Genomic DNA, 16,645 nt, shown 5'->3' with positions numbered 1-16,645 from the left:
ACACAAAAAATGATCTCCATTAGAACATGAACTGAATTTACAAGGGTCAGTCTCTTGCTACAACATCAGGAGGAAGATGACCGTAAATGATAAAAACTAAAAAAAAAATCTATTCAAGAGGCACTAAATACTGTTTCATTCCTCTCATTTGCAAAATGAAATTCTTTAAAATGTGTGTTATCTCTCATTCATTCCATAATTGTGCTCTATTGTTGTTTCTACACAGAATTCTGAGCAAAATGTAGTAGTCGGACATAAGGTACTTGCATTTAAAATTAAGAGAAAGGGGGTACTTGAGGCAAAAAAAGTTTGAGAACCACTATTGTAGACATTTCAAGAGTCCCGAAAATATACTATATATATTTGACTCATTGCACAATAAAATTTTAAAACAAGTAACATATTGAAACAATTAGCACTTTATTTTTATTTAAGAGAAAAAAGTAGAAAATATTAAAAAAAATTTAAAATTATTAATTTGCCTTATAATGAATAGGTCACGTGTTATTTTGCCAAAACTGAAATGATTTTTGACAATGTTGTAGTTTGACCTATGATATTACTAATTTATGCGCATAAATATTCGCATAACATAAGTTAATAACGTATTTACTATTACCTTATGCGCATAAATGTCTGTTTACAGGCAGCACTCATAAACAAAAGCAGCGCTTGACCTCTAATAGTAACTCATTCATTGCTAAATTTCACTGACACCATTACAGCGCAAATCCTAAACCGGCACAAAAAGGAAAACTGTGTAATTGCAACGAACATATTCTCAGGACTAATAAATAAGAGCTGGAGTGAGGAAAACTACATGTGGGTTTGATACAGGCAGTGTCTCGGGTTGCAAATCTCCTTTACGCGCGCACTCAGCCCTCCCTCCCTCCTCTCCTCCCTCCTTCTCTTTTCTCTCTTTCTTCTGCCGCTCATGTCTGCCTGACCCCTAGAGCAGCCCAGCTCCGACCCAAAACAGCCATCTGGATTGTTTTCCTACATCCTGACTTGGTGTTACACCGAAGACAAGGTACCGATCCAGGTTCTTAAGAGGTGAGTTGAAACCTGAGGGGGCGCGCACGGATGTGACGCTCCACAACTGCCGCGTTTCATTCATGGACGTGCGCACGAGGGACGCGCTATGAATGAAACTGTTGTTTTCGGTCGATATATATATATCGGTCGATATATATATATATATATCGATATATATATATATATATATATATCGACCGATGAAACAACAGTTTCATTCATAGCGCGTCCCTCGTATATATATATATATATATATATATATATATATATATATATATATATATATATATATATATATGTATATATATATACACGTCTTTATTTGTTATCAGCTATTATTACTCATAGCACAGAGCTGGAGACGTTGGTTGGAAATGCTTATGTGACCGTGAAAATACCAAGTTTTTATGTCATGTTTTTAAGGATTGTTCTCACTGAACTACATTTCACGCAAGTGAGGCATGTCACATGTTACTTAGCTGGAGTTCATCCACTTAAATCCCCTACAAAGTCACAGATGTCACCTCAGGTCATATAGGAAGGTGTGTGTGTGTGTGTCTGTGTGTGTGTGTAATTACACACTTCACTAGAGATAGAGAGGATATGGGTGTTTCTTGGGTGTGCAGCTTGTATCTCAGTTAACTGAAACTTACTCACTAATCTGAACTGCTGTTTCTGAGAAATGCATGACATTTCACTTCTGATGAACCACCAACAGTTTATCATTGTTTTTCCTGAAATGAACATTTATGTTCACGCTTTTAAGATATAAATACAATACCTACAAGTGTTAATAATAGTGGAGATGTCCTTGTTGGTGAAACCTTGTTGCGTGTCTCATGTTTCGTGTGTGTCCAGGTCCTCCTGGGTGTTATATAGCCAGCCCTCACAATGTTTCCACTCTTAAGCACAATCACATGTGAGCAATCTTAAAAAAAGCTCTTATCTCCTAAGCTTATTAGCATCACTACTAGTTCCTGCAGGAGGGAAACTGTTAGTGAGTCAGTGAGCCCATGAGCTCTAACAAAAGCCTTACCTCAGAGGGAGAACCTGCATTCTCCCCCTCCTTCCTGCCTCTAAAGCCTGTAAGGACTACAACGTTAGTGTCTTCCAAAGCCCTGATCACTGCCGGGTAAAAACTGTAGCCTCTAGTGCTGTGCATTGCCATGAATCTGGTGATATGATATGATTCACGATTTGCATGTCACGATACTAAATACAATATACATTGCGATATATCATTCACAATATCAAGTTCAAAATGGTATGAAATACATTTTATAATATTGTTTTAACTTGTGAGAACACGTAAATGGTAACTAACTGTACAAAATATCAAAAGCAAGTGGTATGGTTATCAAAGTGTCAAATTACATTTTTCAAAAACGTTTTTCTGCTTCTACAACAGATTCGGAATGTGTTAAGTTCTTAAATTCTTAAAAAGAAACCACATGTTTCTATAAAAGTGCCCAGTATGTTTTATGAAAATATAGTGTGTCAGTACCCGATCCTTTCAGATCCTTTCAACACATGCGCGAAACGCGTTTACATTCAGGGGGGCCTATTTTACGGCAGTTCGTGTACTATTTTTAAGGTTGAAAACCTGCTATTTAAAAATGATTATTGTGCATTCCAAACCAGCTGCCAACATTTCCCAAATTATTGGAAATGTATGTTGCTAAGGGTCTATTCACCCGTCTGGACTTAAGCGCGTTTTTGCACGCCTGCAGTTACGCGTTTCTCTCCTATGCGTATTTTCCGGTCCAGGCTGCTGACACGCCCACCGCGTGTAAGGTAGACCAAAAGCGCGTATGTGTGAATGAAGGCGGGCTGAAGGAAAGGAGGCGGGGATGTCATTTTTTGGGCTGTCTAGCATTCATGGAACATGGAGTTTGTAAATGTAAATGTCATTGAAATCCGCGAAAATGATAAAGTTCACTTTTAATTTGAAACGCCTTCATTGATAAACAATGTAACAGGTTGATTTGATCAGATCATTGATCAGATTATTGCAGTGTGACAGTCACAGTTAAAATCTCTTTTCTTTGACCATCATTTCCTTCATCATCATCACTGTAAAGCTTGACCGAGTTAGATGCGCTGGAGATATGAGGAAATAACCCGGCCGCATAGCATCCTGCTTTAATACAGAGGGATGTTTGCAGTGAAACAGAACTATTGGCTTCCATAATACGCAGTTTTAAATATCAATTGTTTAAAGCGACCCGAGCTGAGCCTCATTAAAATATATGTGGGAACAGTTTGTGGTCCATCCTCATCTGCCTGTGACAGCTTGTTTCACTCTGTAGTGGATTAAACTGTGACTTTATGTTGGACATAGTATAAAAATAGTTGAGTCACTGTGACCAACGTGGACAGAAGTCTGCGTCTGTCAGAGTCTTAATTAAGAGTCCGTTTGGCTTCAAATGTAACTAAGTCCATATTTCTAGTGCAATATAATGTTTCACCTTATCGGGGCGCTGCACTTATTCCAGGGTTAGAAGCGCGTAAGAGGAAAAGGACTTACTCACACCGGAGAATGCGCATAAAGCCAGATTTGAATGGGAACACCCACATTTCAGGGCTGCTCCACCCACAGTGCATAACTGGAATGAAGGCGTGCAGCGACAGACTTAAGTACAGGGGGAGAATAGCACACAGCCAGAAACAGTGCAGCTGTGTGGCTTTTTGGACTTACGCACATGGGAGAATCGAGCCCTTAGTGAATTGCGTTTTATTTTTATTTTATTTTCTATTTGGTTTTTGATTCTCAATGTTGTGTGTTTTGTTTTGATCATTTTTTGTATATATCGTCTTGCGGTGGTTTTTCCTTTTTGTCCATTTTTTTTTTTAAATGAACAATTAAAAACACCACAGAAACAGTCACATATTTACATGTACACTATTAAAATATTGAAAGTCTCTATTCGTACAGACAACCCCCGATGCTATTGGTACGTTTACCGAAGTACACGTACGTAGCGTCTTAGGGTTAGGTTTAGGTTTAGGTTATAACCCTATATCGCAACAATTTTTAGGGTTAGGGATAGGTTTAGTTTTAGTCACGTGACCTAAACTGGCCAATGACTGACCTATCACGTGACCTAAACTGGCCAATGAGGGGCGCTGCGTACAGATAGCATGTCAGTATATTGATACGGCTACCGTACGGATAGCCACTGCCTAAAATATTTAACAAACGTTGTATGGTAGGTTTACATTCAAATATCACGTCCCAGGAGCTCTGTCGTAAAGATTACTAGTGAATGACGTGACATAGTCTACGCGCATGAGTTGAAAGGATCTAACATTAGCGACAGTGGGAAGAAAAAAGAGGAAGAAATCTCCAGCAGAACCAGGTTCAGAGGTGTCAGCCATCTGGTTTGACTGGTTGGGGTTAGTGGACAGAAGGACGAGAACAGAACAGAATAGAGAAATAGAACATCAGAGTGTCTCAGACTAGTTGAGCTGTGAACCACAGATCAGGAACTGTCAACTCCAGCTTGAAGACACCTGAAACAGAAAAAGAGAGAAGAGTGAGGAGAAGGCACAGACTGCAGAAAAACATGATACATTATTAGCAGGTCTGCCTGCAGTATCCAAATCTACTTCCAAGCTAAAAGGCATTGAGGAGTGAGGTTGTTTAACAAGATCTGATGTAGTTCACCGACTCCTAGTGACCAGGCATTTACGTGCTATGCATATCTTTGCGCAATTAAATGGTTTTATTGTAAAAAAAAAAAAAAAAAAACATGATTCAATTCAATTTGGACGTTTTTTGGATTATGACAATTGCGATATATCGCCGCAATTATTTTCTTCTTTTTAACAGGCTCACAAATTAAGCTTGGCTTTCGAAATCCTTAGTGATGCCTTTGCCTATGCTGGTGTTCACTGTCGATGAGTTTGAAACTGATACTATATGGCTGGTTTAAGAAAGGGTTAACAGCTAAGGGAGTTCCCATTTCCCATTTGCTATCCCTTCCAGCCTGTAACCTCTCTCACTCTCTTCTCTTCACTAACAAGGGGCTTTAAGCTTGACTCTCAAGACTAGCTGTACATATACACACTAGAGTCTGAAAAACTGAATTAAACAGGCATATATATCAGGTCTATTCTGGAACAAACACAGGACAAGAACCATCAAGGTAAGCTGCCGTGTGTCTGTCTGTCTGTGTGTGTGTGTGTGTGTGTGTGTGTGTGTGTGTGTGTGTGTGTGTGTGTGTGTGTGTGTGTGTGTGTGTGTGTGTGTGTGTGTGTGTGTGATGAGTTCCTGTTAAAAATGCTGGGGAACAGGAGTGAACGGCTAATTGTCAATAGTGTGAAACTCTTGCATCAGACAATCAGTGCTGCTTACTCTGTAAATCTTTGTAAATCAGCCTGAGGCTACCCAGCAGCTGATGGATGGAAAGTACATAATTTTCCCTGTTTCCCCTGTTTTTATGGCCGTTTCCCACCACGTAGGAGCAGCTCTAGCCCAACTGACACAATTCTAGTTAGGCTGACTGTCTAAAAGACCTACAGGCAGCAGAATGCAAATGTTTTCACTCAACTAAGTAGTGGGTGTAATAAATAATTCTCTTCGTCAAGATGATCTAAAAAGCCTCATGTTCTCCAACTTCTAACATTCATCCTTTGCTTTGTTGGCTGTTTGTGTTGGCAATGAGCCATGGGAAAGTCATCAAACATGACGCTGGAGAAAGTTTCTCTAACCAAACTTCATTATAGGTCTGCATGCAATGAGAAGGCGGCTCAGTATTTAGACTAAATGGCACCATATACACAGGAGCGCTTTGTTTATCTCTGCGTGCTACATTCAAGAGCCATGCTGTATGGATTATTGTAGGCCAACAGGCCATAGGAAGGCCAAGTGTTGGAAAGTGAAGGCATTCCTCTGTGAGACTTCTTTGGAATGGCAGATGTAGCACCAGAGTGCGAGGGGAAGGGTCTCCTGAGCCATCCCAGACAGTCTCAGCTTAACACAACACAAATCCCCTGACAACATCAATTATCTAAGATGTTTTCATGGACGACGTCACCAAACATGACGAATCTTCCAGGATTTTAGTTAATTGTCCTTTCGATTAACTGTCACAATTATCTAGATTATATAAAACCAAAGGGAGACCGGTTGGTTTGTCCTTCAACTAATGTGTTCAACCCTGCCCACTAACGTATTACTGTTGAAAGTTTTTAAAGAGGAGATGATTTCCTTGTGATGTGATACTCAACTTTTTCCCCTTTTTCCTTTAACTTCTTAAAATTATATCTTAATATTAATTGACCCATACTGGTTAATTAAATGTTTATTGAGGAAACTTTTATTGTGGAACTTCTTGAAAATCGTTATCATTTTTATTTCACTTTAAAGATGTGTATTTCTATATCCCAAGTGAAACACTAGTCTGTGTGACAAGTTACAAAGTCTTGCTGTGACATCTTTTTATTTCAAACTAGGATTATTGTTGCATTGGTAATTTTGTTAGTTTTCTTGCCCACTAAGACTATTCTTCTTCTGCTCAAAAGCCTTGCAAATATTATTCTTATTATTAGGGTTTCAATATTAAAATGTCACAAGATGTATTGTCAAAGAGTACAAGTGGTGGTGGTGATGGGCCGCGTTATTTTTCCAAATACAATTTTGTCATTTTTCCTTTCCAAAAATATTGCATTGTGTCGTTATTATTTATTTATTTTGTTTATTTGCTCATTGGATCCCCATTAGTTTCCACCATGGTGGTTGCTAATCTTCCTTGGGTCTATAAAAAAAAAATATATCAAGATTCTAGTACATATAAGAACAGAAAAAATTAAAGACAGTTAAAAATATACAGAAACATAACATAAAAAGGTACATAAAGACACATTTTCATTACACCAACAATTACATTTAAAAAAATACATTAAAGATTAAGATTAAATCGGGGCTTTCGCCTTTAATTGGCCATGTAATGTTATTACATTAATGGAATGCATGCTGAAGATTGGTAAAAAAAAATATGATTTTAAAGATTTTTGAAATATGCGTAAAGTTGACATGTCCTGTCAGGTCCCTAGGCAAGTTTTTCCCTAAGTTAAATGCTCTAAAAAACACACATTTATCGTCCATCATACAGTATAGTATTGTGGACTCAGTATCGTCTCATCCCTACTGAGTAGTGATACATTGTCTACACTGATTGTAATACTGACTGTGAGAAATGACATGGTTCCTTAGTACTTAGAAGAAGCTAAGACAAATAATAATACCCAAAGATTTTACTTGTAATGTGTTTGAATAAGGGTTATGATGATTTTTGCCAGATAAAAGTGAGAAAACATTTGTTTGAAGCGTATCAGAGTTTTTGTCTGGCTTACATTTAGAGTGAACTGGCTGGTGATAGTGCCATTTAGTGTGATGAGTCACTTTAAAGCAAACACCTGAAATGATCACTGTGACATCATTGCTCAAACAAACTTATCTAAACTACGTCATAAGGCATACGGATGCTTGAAGTCTTGGGCTGGACATTCCCAGCTGTTATCATGATAGCTTTGATTAAAGAGGAATTAAGTAGCGGTATGTTGTGAACTGAAGGCCAGCTTTTTTTCCATTTCAGCTGTTTGACATTTAAAAACCATCCGTACAACTATCAATATCTGCCAATCAAAATGGAGCTTCAGAAGATGAATGGACACAGCAGGGATGATGGGTAAGTGATGCCTGCATCAGGATAAAAGTTAAACCCAACGAATCTTGGTTATGTTTTGTTTTCTGACCGATGCATATTTTAATTTTCTCTCTTGCAGCTTTGACGGGCTCGAAGCCATGACCGAACATGAAGAGTTTCTCCCTCACAAACCTGGTGCTAAAAAGGAAACCCACTTCACAGATGTGAGTGCATGCTCACTATAAAAGATAAAAGTGCAATAAAAGGAAGATTTTTTTTGTGTGTGTGATTGAAATAAAGTCTTATTTTTGCAGTTTGAAGGGAAAACATCTTTTGGCATGTCAGTTTTTAACCTGAGTAATGCCATCATGGGCAGTGGGATTCTGGGATTGGCCTTTGGAATGTCCAACACGGGAATCATTCTTTTTATGTGAGTATACAAGCCAAAGACCAAATAGGACCTTTTGTTAGTGTGTGAATAGCTTGAATATTGTGTTCTCGGCTTTAAAAAGAAGAATGCATCATAGTTTTAGTGTTATGTTTATATTTAGCATTTGCACAAAGAGAAATCTGCCACCAAAAAGTGTTTATAGATAAAATAATGGAAAAACAAAAAGCTGTTTTTCATCCAAACTTTCAATATTTTCAGTAAACATGGGTGTTTTTCTTACATGAAAATACTTCCTATTTTCCATTTTGACTGTTAGAATGTGTTCAGATGGCAATAATCAATGATTGTAACTCTGTGTGTGTACAGAACAGGACTGACACCTACACACAGCTGCCTCAGTGCGAAGTGCCAGAATGTACATTAAAGCTCGCAGCTCGAGTAAATCAGGTTTAAGGGGATAAATATAGATCCTGGTGATCAGATCCAAGACACACCTCACAGGATCAGTCCTGTTTTATGTGGCGGGGAGGGGACAGGAAGTGAATGTCTGATACGGACAGGACTTCATCAAAAATATTACATACACAATAATGTATGAATGATTAGATTTAAAGGAGTTCTCCATTGTCAAATTTTTAATTTTAATTTTTTTCAAATGTAGATATTTTTAAAACAAATCTAGCTTCACGCTCATGCATTAGAACGAAACATTTACGATCAACAATCTGTGCAAATTACCAATACCAATTCTATTCTGTAACTGACATTAAACCATGAAATCGAGTTTTGTCGCCTTGTCTTTTTTCAGAATCCTGTTAGTCATCATCGCCGGTCTGTCTGCCTACTCAATCCATCTCCTGCTCAAAAGTGCTGGAGTTGTTGGTAAGGTGGAGCCTATGGCATTTTTTTATTTATTGCTCACACATCGAGTCACATAGTTTTCTATTCACATTCACATTTATTTGACAGGACAATTGAAAGTGTACAAATGTTAAAGTCTGTGACTTTAGACAGGGAAGGCTTTAATTTCATAGATTATTACATTTTGTTCTTCACAATTTTTCTTAATAGCTCAATTGGAGTATTTTTTTTGTATTGTTTTTGCATTTAATGGTGAATAAAGTGTCAAATGTGTATTATATTGAAAATGGCTTTTTTATTTTTAGACTTCAGGTTTTTTTTTTTTACCATTTGTTTATGCATTTTCATCTCTTTTTACTCGTTAGAAAAAAATTAATAAATAAATAAATAAAAATATTGTTAGTAATGCAGTGTTAAAGCAGACAAATCGCCCTCTTTTGCTTTTACATTAAGACAATTATGAATAAATGGCATGAATATATAAATATGAGAGGAGTCACCTTAAGGTGTCGTGTTATTTTTGTGTGCTCTTAGGGATTCGGGCATATGAGCAGCTTGGAAACCGAGCTTTTGGACCTCCAGGAAAACTCCTGGCTGGCTGCATTATAACAGTACACAATATTGGAGGTAATGTCATGTTGTTATTATCTATTTAAAGCCGTTAGAGACTGCAATTTTCTTTTTTCTTTATAATCAGATAAAGACATAGTGTAGGCCTTGTTAGAGCTCAATATGTAACAAGACCCAAATTGTTATTAAAAAGAAATGTAATAAAACCCAAAATGTAATATAATTAATAATGTAGCAAAATAAATGTACAAACATTTTGGGTGTATATGTGTGTGTGAAGTGTGTACGGCTCGTATATATATATATATATATATACATACACATATTTACGCACATGCATTTGTGTATGATACTACACTCTACATTGAAGCACTAAGCCCTTTAATCCATAAATCTTTGACTCACTCTATGATGTAATAAAATTATTACACCGTCAGGGGAAAATGTTTTGCCTGCACCATAATATAATAACAAATACAAAAAGTTTTTACGTTTTTGCTCAGCATCTTATTATATTATTGACCAGTTGTAACATTTTGGGTGCCATTTCGCACTCAGCACTTTTGTTACGTTATTAACCAGTTATTACATTTCGGGTCGTTGTTACATTTCGGGCTCTATAAATCAAAGATGCACAATGTTGCAGTTGCCGCACATCTGTTTTGAACCCCACTGTAAACAACATCTTATTGACATTGTTGGAAAAGATTTTATCTGATAAAAAATATCATCCTTTATTCTTTGATATTTGTCATCATTATATTGTGTCTGTAACACGTGTCTGCATGTTTATTTTAGCAATGTCCAGCTATCTCTTCATTGTGAAGTCGGAGCTCCCGCTGGTCATCCAAGCTTTCCTTATGAAATACGAAAACACAGGGTGAGTGTCATCACAGCTTCCTGTTATATAGATAGAGTAACACATAGGTATTTTAATGGTTTTTCATCTGGCTGTCCCATAGAGAGTGGTTTTTGAATGGAAACTACTTGATCATCATTGTTAGTGCTGCCATCATTCTACCTCTAGCACTCATGAAACAACTTGGTATGTTTTACCATTCTGTGGTCACAGATTCTCCTTTTTAGTATTGCCTTTAATTTCCCCATTTCTCTTGTATTTATGTCACCGTTTTTCACTTCATTTGTGTTTTATTCTCATATTAGGCCCATCCATTTCATGTTTTATAATTAAAGAACAGTCAGGAATAATTGTAAATATGTTTCTTTAATTCAGGTTACCTCGGTTATACGAGTGGCTTCTCCCTGTCCTGCATGGTGTTTTTCCTCATTTCTGTGAGTCAACTCATGCAATGCATAACGACAAAAATGAACTGATTTTACTTGAAAATGTTCTTTGATTTAATCACGGATATGCCTCTGTAGGTAATATACAAGAAATTCAACATTGAGTGCCCATTGGAGGATGAACATATAAACATGACAGGTCTAAGTTACCACCTTCCAGTCAATGTGACTGAGGATATCTGTGAGGCCAAAATGTTCACCGTTAACTCTCAGGTAAGGGAACTTTTTTTTTTACATTTCTACTTTATCAAACTAACATTCATCATTAAAACAAAGAACCTCCTTTATTTTAAAGCAATGTTGCTTATTTCTTTGATGTTGGGCCAGAGTTAGTGGGAGCTAGGTTACTATATTTAGAAGTGGACATTCACTGTTAGCTTGTATGTGTCAACAACAGCAGCCGCGGCTTTGGTCAGAAACAGTGCAAATGTCTGTCTAACAGACGTAGGCTGCGTCCGAATAGTCCCTCCTATCTTCTTTCCTATCCACTGTTCCTTCCCCCCGGAAGTGTTTAAAGGGCCCATGTTACGCCAAATTAACTTTTCTTATAACAAATAGAGATGGGTGAAAAATAACATGACATGGGACCTTTAAGTGGTGGCCATGAGAAAGAACGTCCGAGTACTCTTTAAGCTCAGGAAAATAGGCTCAATGCTTCCTTTTTTACCTCCTTTAGCCTAGGAAACACTGATGCATCTTTTACCAAAGGAGATGAGATAATGCTGACACACAATTACTTGCGGCAACAACATTTAAAGGGAAACGCACACTCATCACCAATGCAATAATATGCCTTGAACAACTTTAAATAATCTAAAACCCATATATTATGATATGTAAGACCTAATATCAGATTATAACTGACATAAGCTGCATAAACTGCTTGTACTGCAGTCTTTTTGCATTGCCTGTTGTTTTATTCTTGCAATCAAACAAATACAATCACCAGCAAAGCAAAATTTTATTACAAAGAAAAACATAAAGAGAGGGCAAAGTTAGACCCTGGTGAGGGGGGAAGGAACAGGGAAGAGAGAGTTAGGGTGGGACATTTGAAGGAGTGATGGACATTAAGCTCTTTTGGCTGTGCTAAAGTGTAATGTGATCCTTCAATTGTGCATAAAAGAGAAAAAGGGTGAACGAATCTACATATGGATTCATGTGTAAAAGGAACGTTATGAAAATGTGTACGACAATCAAATAAAGCGTGGCGAAACCATGTAGTGTAAATAAAAACACCTTTTAAAAGGTGAGGCTACATCAGCCAAACAAATATATTCATTCAGTCTTATTGTTCATAATAATGTAATTTATAAATCATTGGTGCCGAAATGACTCAACGTCCAATTTTTAAATGTACCTTAGTTCATTGTACATTTTATGAATCTAAACTGCCTTATACTGTCCTAATGTATTCACATTTATTTCTAAAAGCCAAACATTGTACTTTTAGTGTTGTTTGGCCATGATTTAGTCTTCACACACATTTCTTGCTGTTTGGGTTTTAGACTGCGTACACAATCCCAATCCTGGCTTTTGCCTTCGTCTGCCACCCGGAGGTTCTGCCAATCTACACTGAGCTTCGCGAGTAAGTACGAACATTCTTGCTTGTATTAAGTTCCATAGTCGTGCTAAAAGTTGCTGCTAATAATGGTTATTTGTCTGGCTTCACTTCAGTGCCACCAAGAAACGCATGCAGAAAGTAGCCAACATCTCCATCCTCGCCATGTTTGTCATGTACCTGCTGACTGCTACTTTCGGTTACCTCACCTTCTATGGTAAGAGTTGTGCCATCTGTGAAAGTGCTGGTTAATTTGTTCTCACCGTAGTTAATGTTGAGTGTAAACCGTTTCTTGGACAGGTGCTGTGGAGTCGGAGCTGCTTCACACCTACAGTCGGGTCGACCCACTGGATAACCTGGTGCTCTGCGTACGTCTGGCTGTGCTCGTGGCCGTCACTCTAACGGTCCCTGTGGTTCTGTTCCCGGTAAGACCGTTAGTTCTACCCAGAGGTGACTTCATTAGTTTTATCTGATATCTATACTTTACTATTTATTTTTTTCGCAACTTTTAACAGATCTATACTTTCTCCTACTTACATTTAAAAAAAGGAGCTCGTTACTTTTAGGATCTTCAAAGATGACGCCACAGTGTAAAAAGACACAAAATGTTGGTAGTTTGAGTTTTTTTCTGTTAGGTCCTTTAGTTTTTATGGGTAATTGAGTATTTGCATTTTTTTTTTCTTTTAAACATTTTATTGACACATTTGATTTATAATGAGTGCTAAACAGATCAGTTTTCTACAAGTTTTTCAAAATGTTAAACTCAAAGCTGCTCTGGGTTTTCTTGAGCATTTGCACTTATTTTTTTTCTTTATTTATTTTATTATGAGTGCTAAATTCTGAAGAAGCTCAAAGGTAACAGATTTAACTTGTTTCCATGTCCCAGTATTCTACTGGAATTTGCTGGTTTAAAAACCCTGTCTTATCATTGATGAGACAAAATGATCTGGCGTTGATGAATCTGGCTTAATGACTGAATTTGATCGTCATTCACATGTTGCACCTTTAAATATTCCTGGTTCGGAGGCCTCGTCAACTGAGTAAATAAATAACCGTGTCACAGTATCACTGTCACGCACAGGCAAAGCAGGCAGCAGCCTCTCTGATGTCGCTCCAGTGACTTTCTCAAACCGTAGATGCAGACACACACTCCTCTGCACAGCACAGGTTAAACCAAAAGGCTGACTTACTGATGAGGACTTAAACTTCCGATCAAGAACTGGCTGCAACACATGGAGACATGCTGCGACAAACAGGCAGATGTACACAGCCCGAAAACAGACGCGCACAGACAGCGGTGTTGATAGATGGGGAAACACACACACACACACACACAAAGATTGGGATCTGTGTTTATTATGCCTTTAGCCAATTTAATCTGGAAGCAGAGTTGTCCTCGTTTATTTCTATAGGCTGACACTGAAAAATGTTGAATTTCAGGATCTAGCGCAACATTTTGCCGTCAGCTAATTGCAGATAAATGCGTAACGCCTAAATGTCATGTAAAAGCAAAGAAAAGGTATGGGCTATACATTCATTTGAAAGGGTTTTAACTGTGGGTCTTTATTTTTCTCTGTGTCTGTAGATCCGAAGGGCTGTGCTTCAGATTCTGTTCCCTGAGAAGCCTTTCCACTGGGCCCGACACATCTGCATTGCATTCTGCCTCATCTTTGTGGTTAACCTGCTGGTTATATTTGTGCCCTCCATCCGAGACATCTTCGGCCTCATTGGTAGGTTCTGCAGAATCTGCAGCATTTTAAATCTTAGCCCGGTCTTTCTTGTACGCTAACTGCACCTAGATTTTAGCTTTGTCACTAGACATATTACTGTAAATCCCGCCTCCAGGATGTAAAACGTGCAGCTTGAAAAACCAGAATAAGGACTATGGGGGCTAAAGCAAAAAACAGAGAGCTGCAAGAAACAGTACAATCATATATGAAATGGTTTAGCTTATTTCTTTTCAATTGTTTCTCTCTACAGGAGCCACATCGGCCCCAAGTCTCATTTTCATCCTACCTGCTATCTTTTACATTCGAATTGTTCCTGAAGAAGATGAGCCTTTACTCTCAAGACCCAAAATTCAGGTACACCCATGACAGGTCACAGTGCACCACAGCTCTGACAAAAAGATAGACAATTACGAGCATAAAAGCAGTCAAATTAGTAACTAAACGTAAGCTGGAGAAAACCATTACCAAACCAGGCTTACAGAAGCTGCTATGCATGGGCAGATTATTATTATTTTTTCTTTCTTTTCTTTAAGGCAGGGGTGTCAAACTTATCTCCACTCAGGGGCCAAATAGCAAGAAGTTTGATATCTAGTGGGCCGCAGATTTTAGGGGGCGGAAAAAAGCTATTTCTACATTATTGTGCCCTCGTTTGCACTTCCACATGTAAATTATATCTCCATCCAAGCAATACATGACTAATTTGAGTCTCTGTAGGATCTTCACTTCTAAATTCCTTGATTTTGACACCAATTTTAGCATAGGTTTATAAATGTTTTCCTCCATTAATCTTAGCATGTCTGCATACCTCATCAAAGGTTAACACTACATGTAGTGCAATCCTTTTTTGACAGCATGCATATTTATTCTTGCAAGAAGTAAAATAATGTATGTTGTGTTTTTGTTGCAATGTTTGCTGAGGAGTTTTGTCATGATCCCAAACTTCGCCCCTCTCTACAAGGGCCTCGTTTGGTTTTTTTACCTCTTCGTCTTACCAATTGTTTCATATTTCCCACCTTGCTGGCTGCTCCCCAGTACTCCCGTACCTGTTCCCCATGTGATATGTTATTGTCCTTCATGTTTCTTGGTCGGGATGTAACTGAAACTGAATTTCCCCTCGGGGACTAATAAAGTATAATCAATCAATCAATCAATCAAATAATGCATTTAACATTTTTTGTGTAATCTTTAGGGGAGTTTTTGTGGAGTTGTTTGTAAGGAAATTCCACGTTTAAAAAAAATTAATAAATTACAGAAGTATTGTGATATTAGCATGATAAAACTGAGAGACCCACAAGTGAACTTTGGGATGATGAGAAATGTTTTCTCTGTAATTTTTCTTTCTCCTGTGTGCCAAATTTGATGCTCTAGAGCTGGTTTTGGCCCCCGGGCATTGGGTCTAACACGTGCTTTAAGGCAAAAGCAAACACTATTTTTTACATTGCACTGTGTGCCTAAATGACTAAACATTAGTAATAATTATTCCACTGGTGTTGCTTTTGTCTGACCTGCAGGCTGCCTGTTTCGCTACATTGGGATTCATCTTCATGATCATGAGCTTGTCGTTTATCATCATCGACTGGGTAAGCGGTGAGAATCGAAGCGTTGGAGGTCACTAGCTACCAATGCACTGAGGTGCAGGAAGGGACACAATCCCAAGTGTTCTGATTGGATTAAACCAGCCACAGCTTTAAGTGAAACCGTGACAACACAAACCTGTTAATGGGAAATCCAATTTTAGTGCAGAGTATTTATAAATGTGAGCTGTTTCCTGTAAAACTTTTGTAAAGGGTCAACTTCCCCCAACATCCTACATTCAACATCTTTGGAATGATTGATCTTTATCAAACCAACATATTTGAGCTGCTCAGTCAACTTTGGCTTTTTAATACATGGACCAGCAGTATGTCAGTGCTGCTCAGCAGAAGACAGTGAACTAAGCATAACAAGCGGGAGTGACTCCCAGTCAGCCCACAACACACACAGCTGAGTTTACTTGACTTATGTGGTATTTTATTTATCTTTTTCTGGGAGTTCATGTGACGTGAATTTTGTAAACCTTTGCTGAGTCAGTACGTGGGGATTTCGCTGCTGTTCATGATGGTCAAACAGACTCTTACTGACAATCAACAGACACAGAGGTGCTTTGTACAGTAGAAACAAAGTTTATATGTAAGACTGAATATTTGTAGAGAGTCTTTATTGTTGTGTTACATTAGCAAAGTGTCACACAATTATTATTATTTTTTTAAATCATGTTTCATGAAGGCAGAACATTAACTTATCTTTGAAACACCCAGTGTTAGAATGGCTGTTTCAGCAGTGTGAAATGTATTCACCGTCTTGAATTTTATGGTAAATGAACAAAGTTTTTATATGTCTTTAAACTAAGAAGGTCTGCTATCTTTGTGACTCTTGCTGTACATTTTTAAAGTAACTTAAACATCAATAAACTTACATTTCTATGTAAGGTCTGCAGTGTGTGTGTTTGAATCTCAATGGAAAAGCACAGAAAAGTCTGCAGCTGAAGAAGGGAGGTGTTGCTTTC

General features: G+C 37.8%; 1 protein-coding gene across 2 annotated transcripts; it reads left to right on the top strand.

Annotated features, from left to right (window-relative positions):
- Positions 1 to 922: 922 nt before the first annotated feature.
- On the top strand, positions 923 to 16,567 carry LOC114467385 (sodium-coupled neutral amino acid transporter 3-like). 2 transcript variants are annotated; one of them, XM_028453623.1, is made up of 16 exons: positions 923 to 1,053; positions 7,635 to 7,727; positions 7,825 to 7,909; positions 8,000 to 8,115; positions 8,885 to 8,958; positions 9,472 to 9,564; positions 10,306 to 10,387; positions 10,470 to 10,552; positions 10,742 to 10,800; positions 10,891 to 11,025; positions 12,318 to 12,397; positions 12,487 to 12,587; positions 12,671 to 12,795; positions 13,956 to 14,100; positions 14,351 to 14,454; positions 15,612 to 16,567. In XM_028453623.1, exons 2-16 carry the CDS (start codon positions 7,687 to 7,689, stop codon positions 15,714 to 15,716), a joined length of 1,428 nt encoding a protein of 475 aa, XP_028309424.1. In that variant the 5' UTR covers positions 923 to 1,053; positions 7,635 to 7,686; the 3' UTR covers positions 15,717 to 16,567. The 2 variants fall into 2 exon arrangements, with proteins under 2 accessions (XP_028309424.1, XP_028309423.1); XM_028453622.1 differs by lacking the exon at positions 923 to 1,053 and adding an exon at positions 4,641 to 5,183.
- The last annotated feature ends 78 nt before the right edge of the window (positions 16,568 to 16,645 follow it).

This window comes from Gouania willdenowi, chromosome 7, assembly GCF_900634775.1.
Source record: "Gouania willdenowi chromosome 7, fGouWil2.1, whole genome shotgun sequence".
NCBI classification, from domain to species: domain Eukaryota; kingdom Metazoa; phylum Chordata; class Actinopteri; order Blenniiformes; family Gobiesocidae; genus Gouania; species Gouania willdenowi.
This window is presented reverse-complemented; position numbering and strand designations above follow the sequence as displayed.

Excerpts from the sequence above, each read along its gene's own strand:
- LOC114467385 (XM_028453623.1), top strand. The coding sequence starts at position 7,687 with ATGGAGCTTCAGAAGATGAATGGACACAGCAGGGATGATGG. Across the intron at positions 9,565-10,305 it reads AACAGTACACAATATTGGAG|CAATGTCCAGCTATCTCTTC; the intron begins GTAATGTCATGT and ends TGTTTATTTTAG. Across the intron at positions 10,388-10,469 it reads ATGAAATACGAAAACACAGG|AGAGTGGTTTTTGAATGGAA; the intron begins GTGAGTGTCATC and ends GCTGTCCCATAG.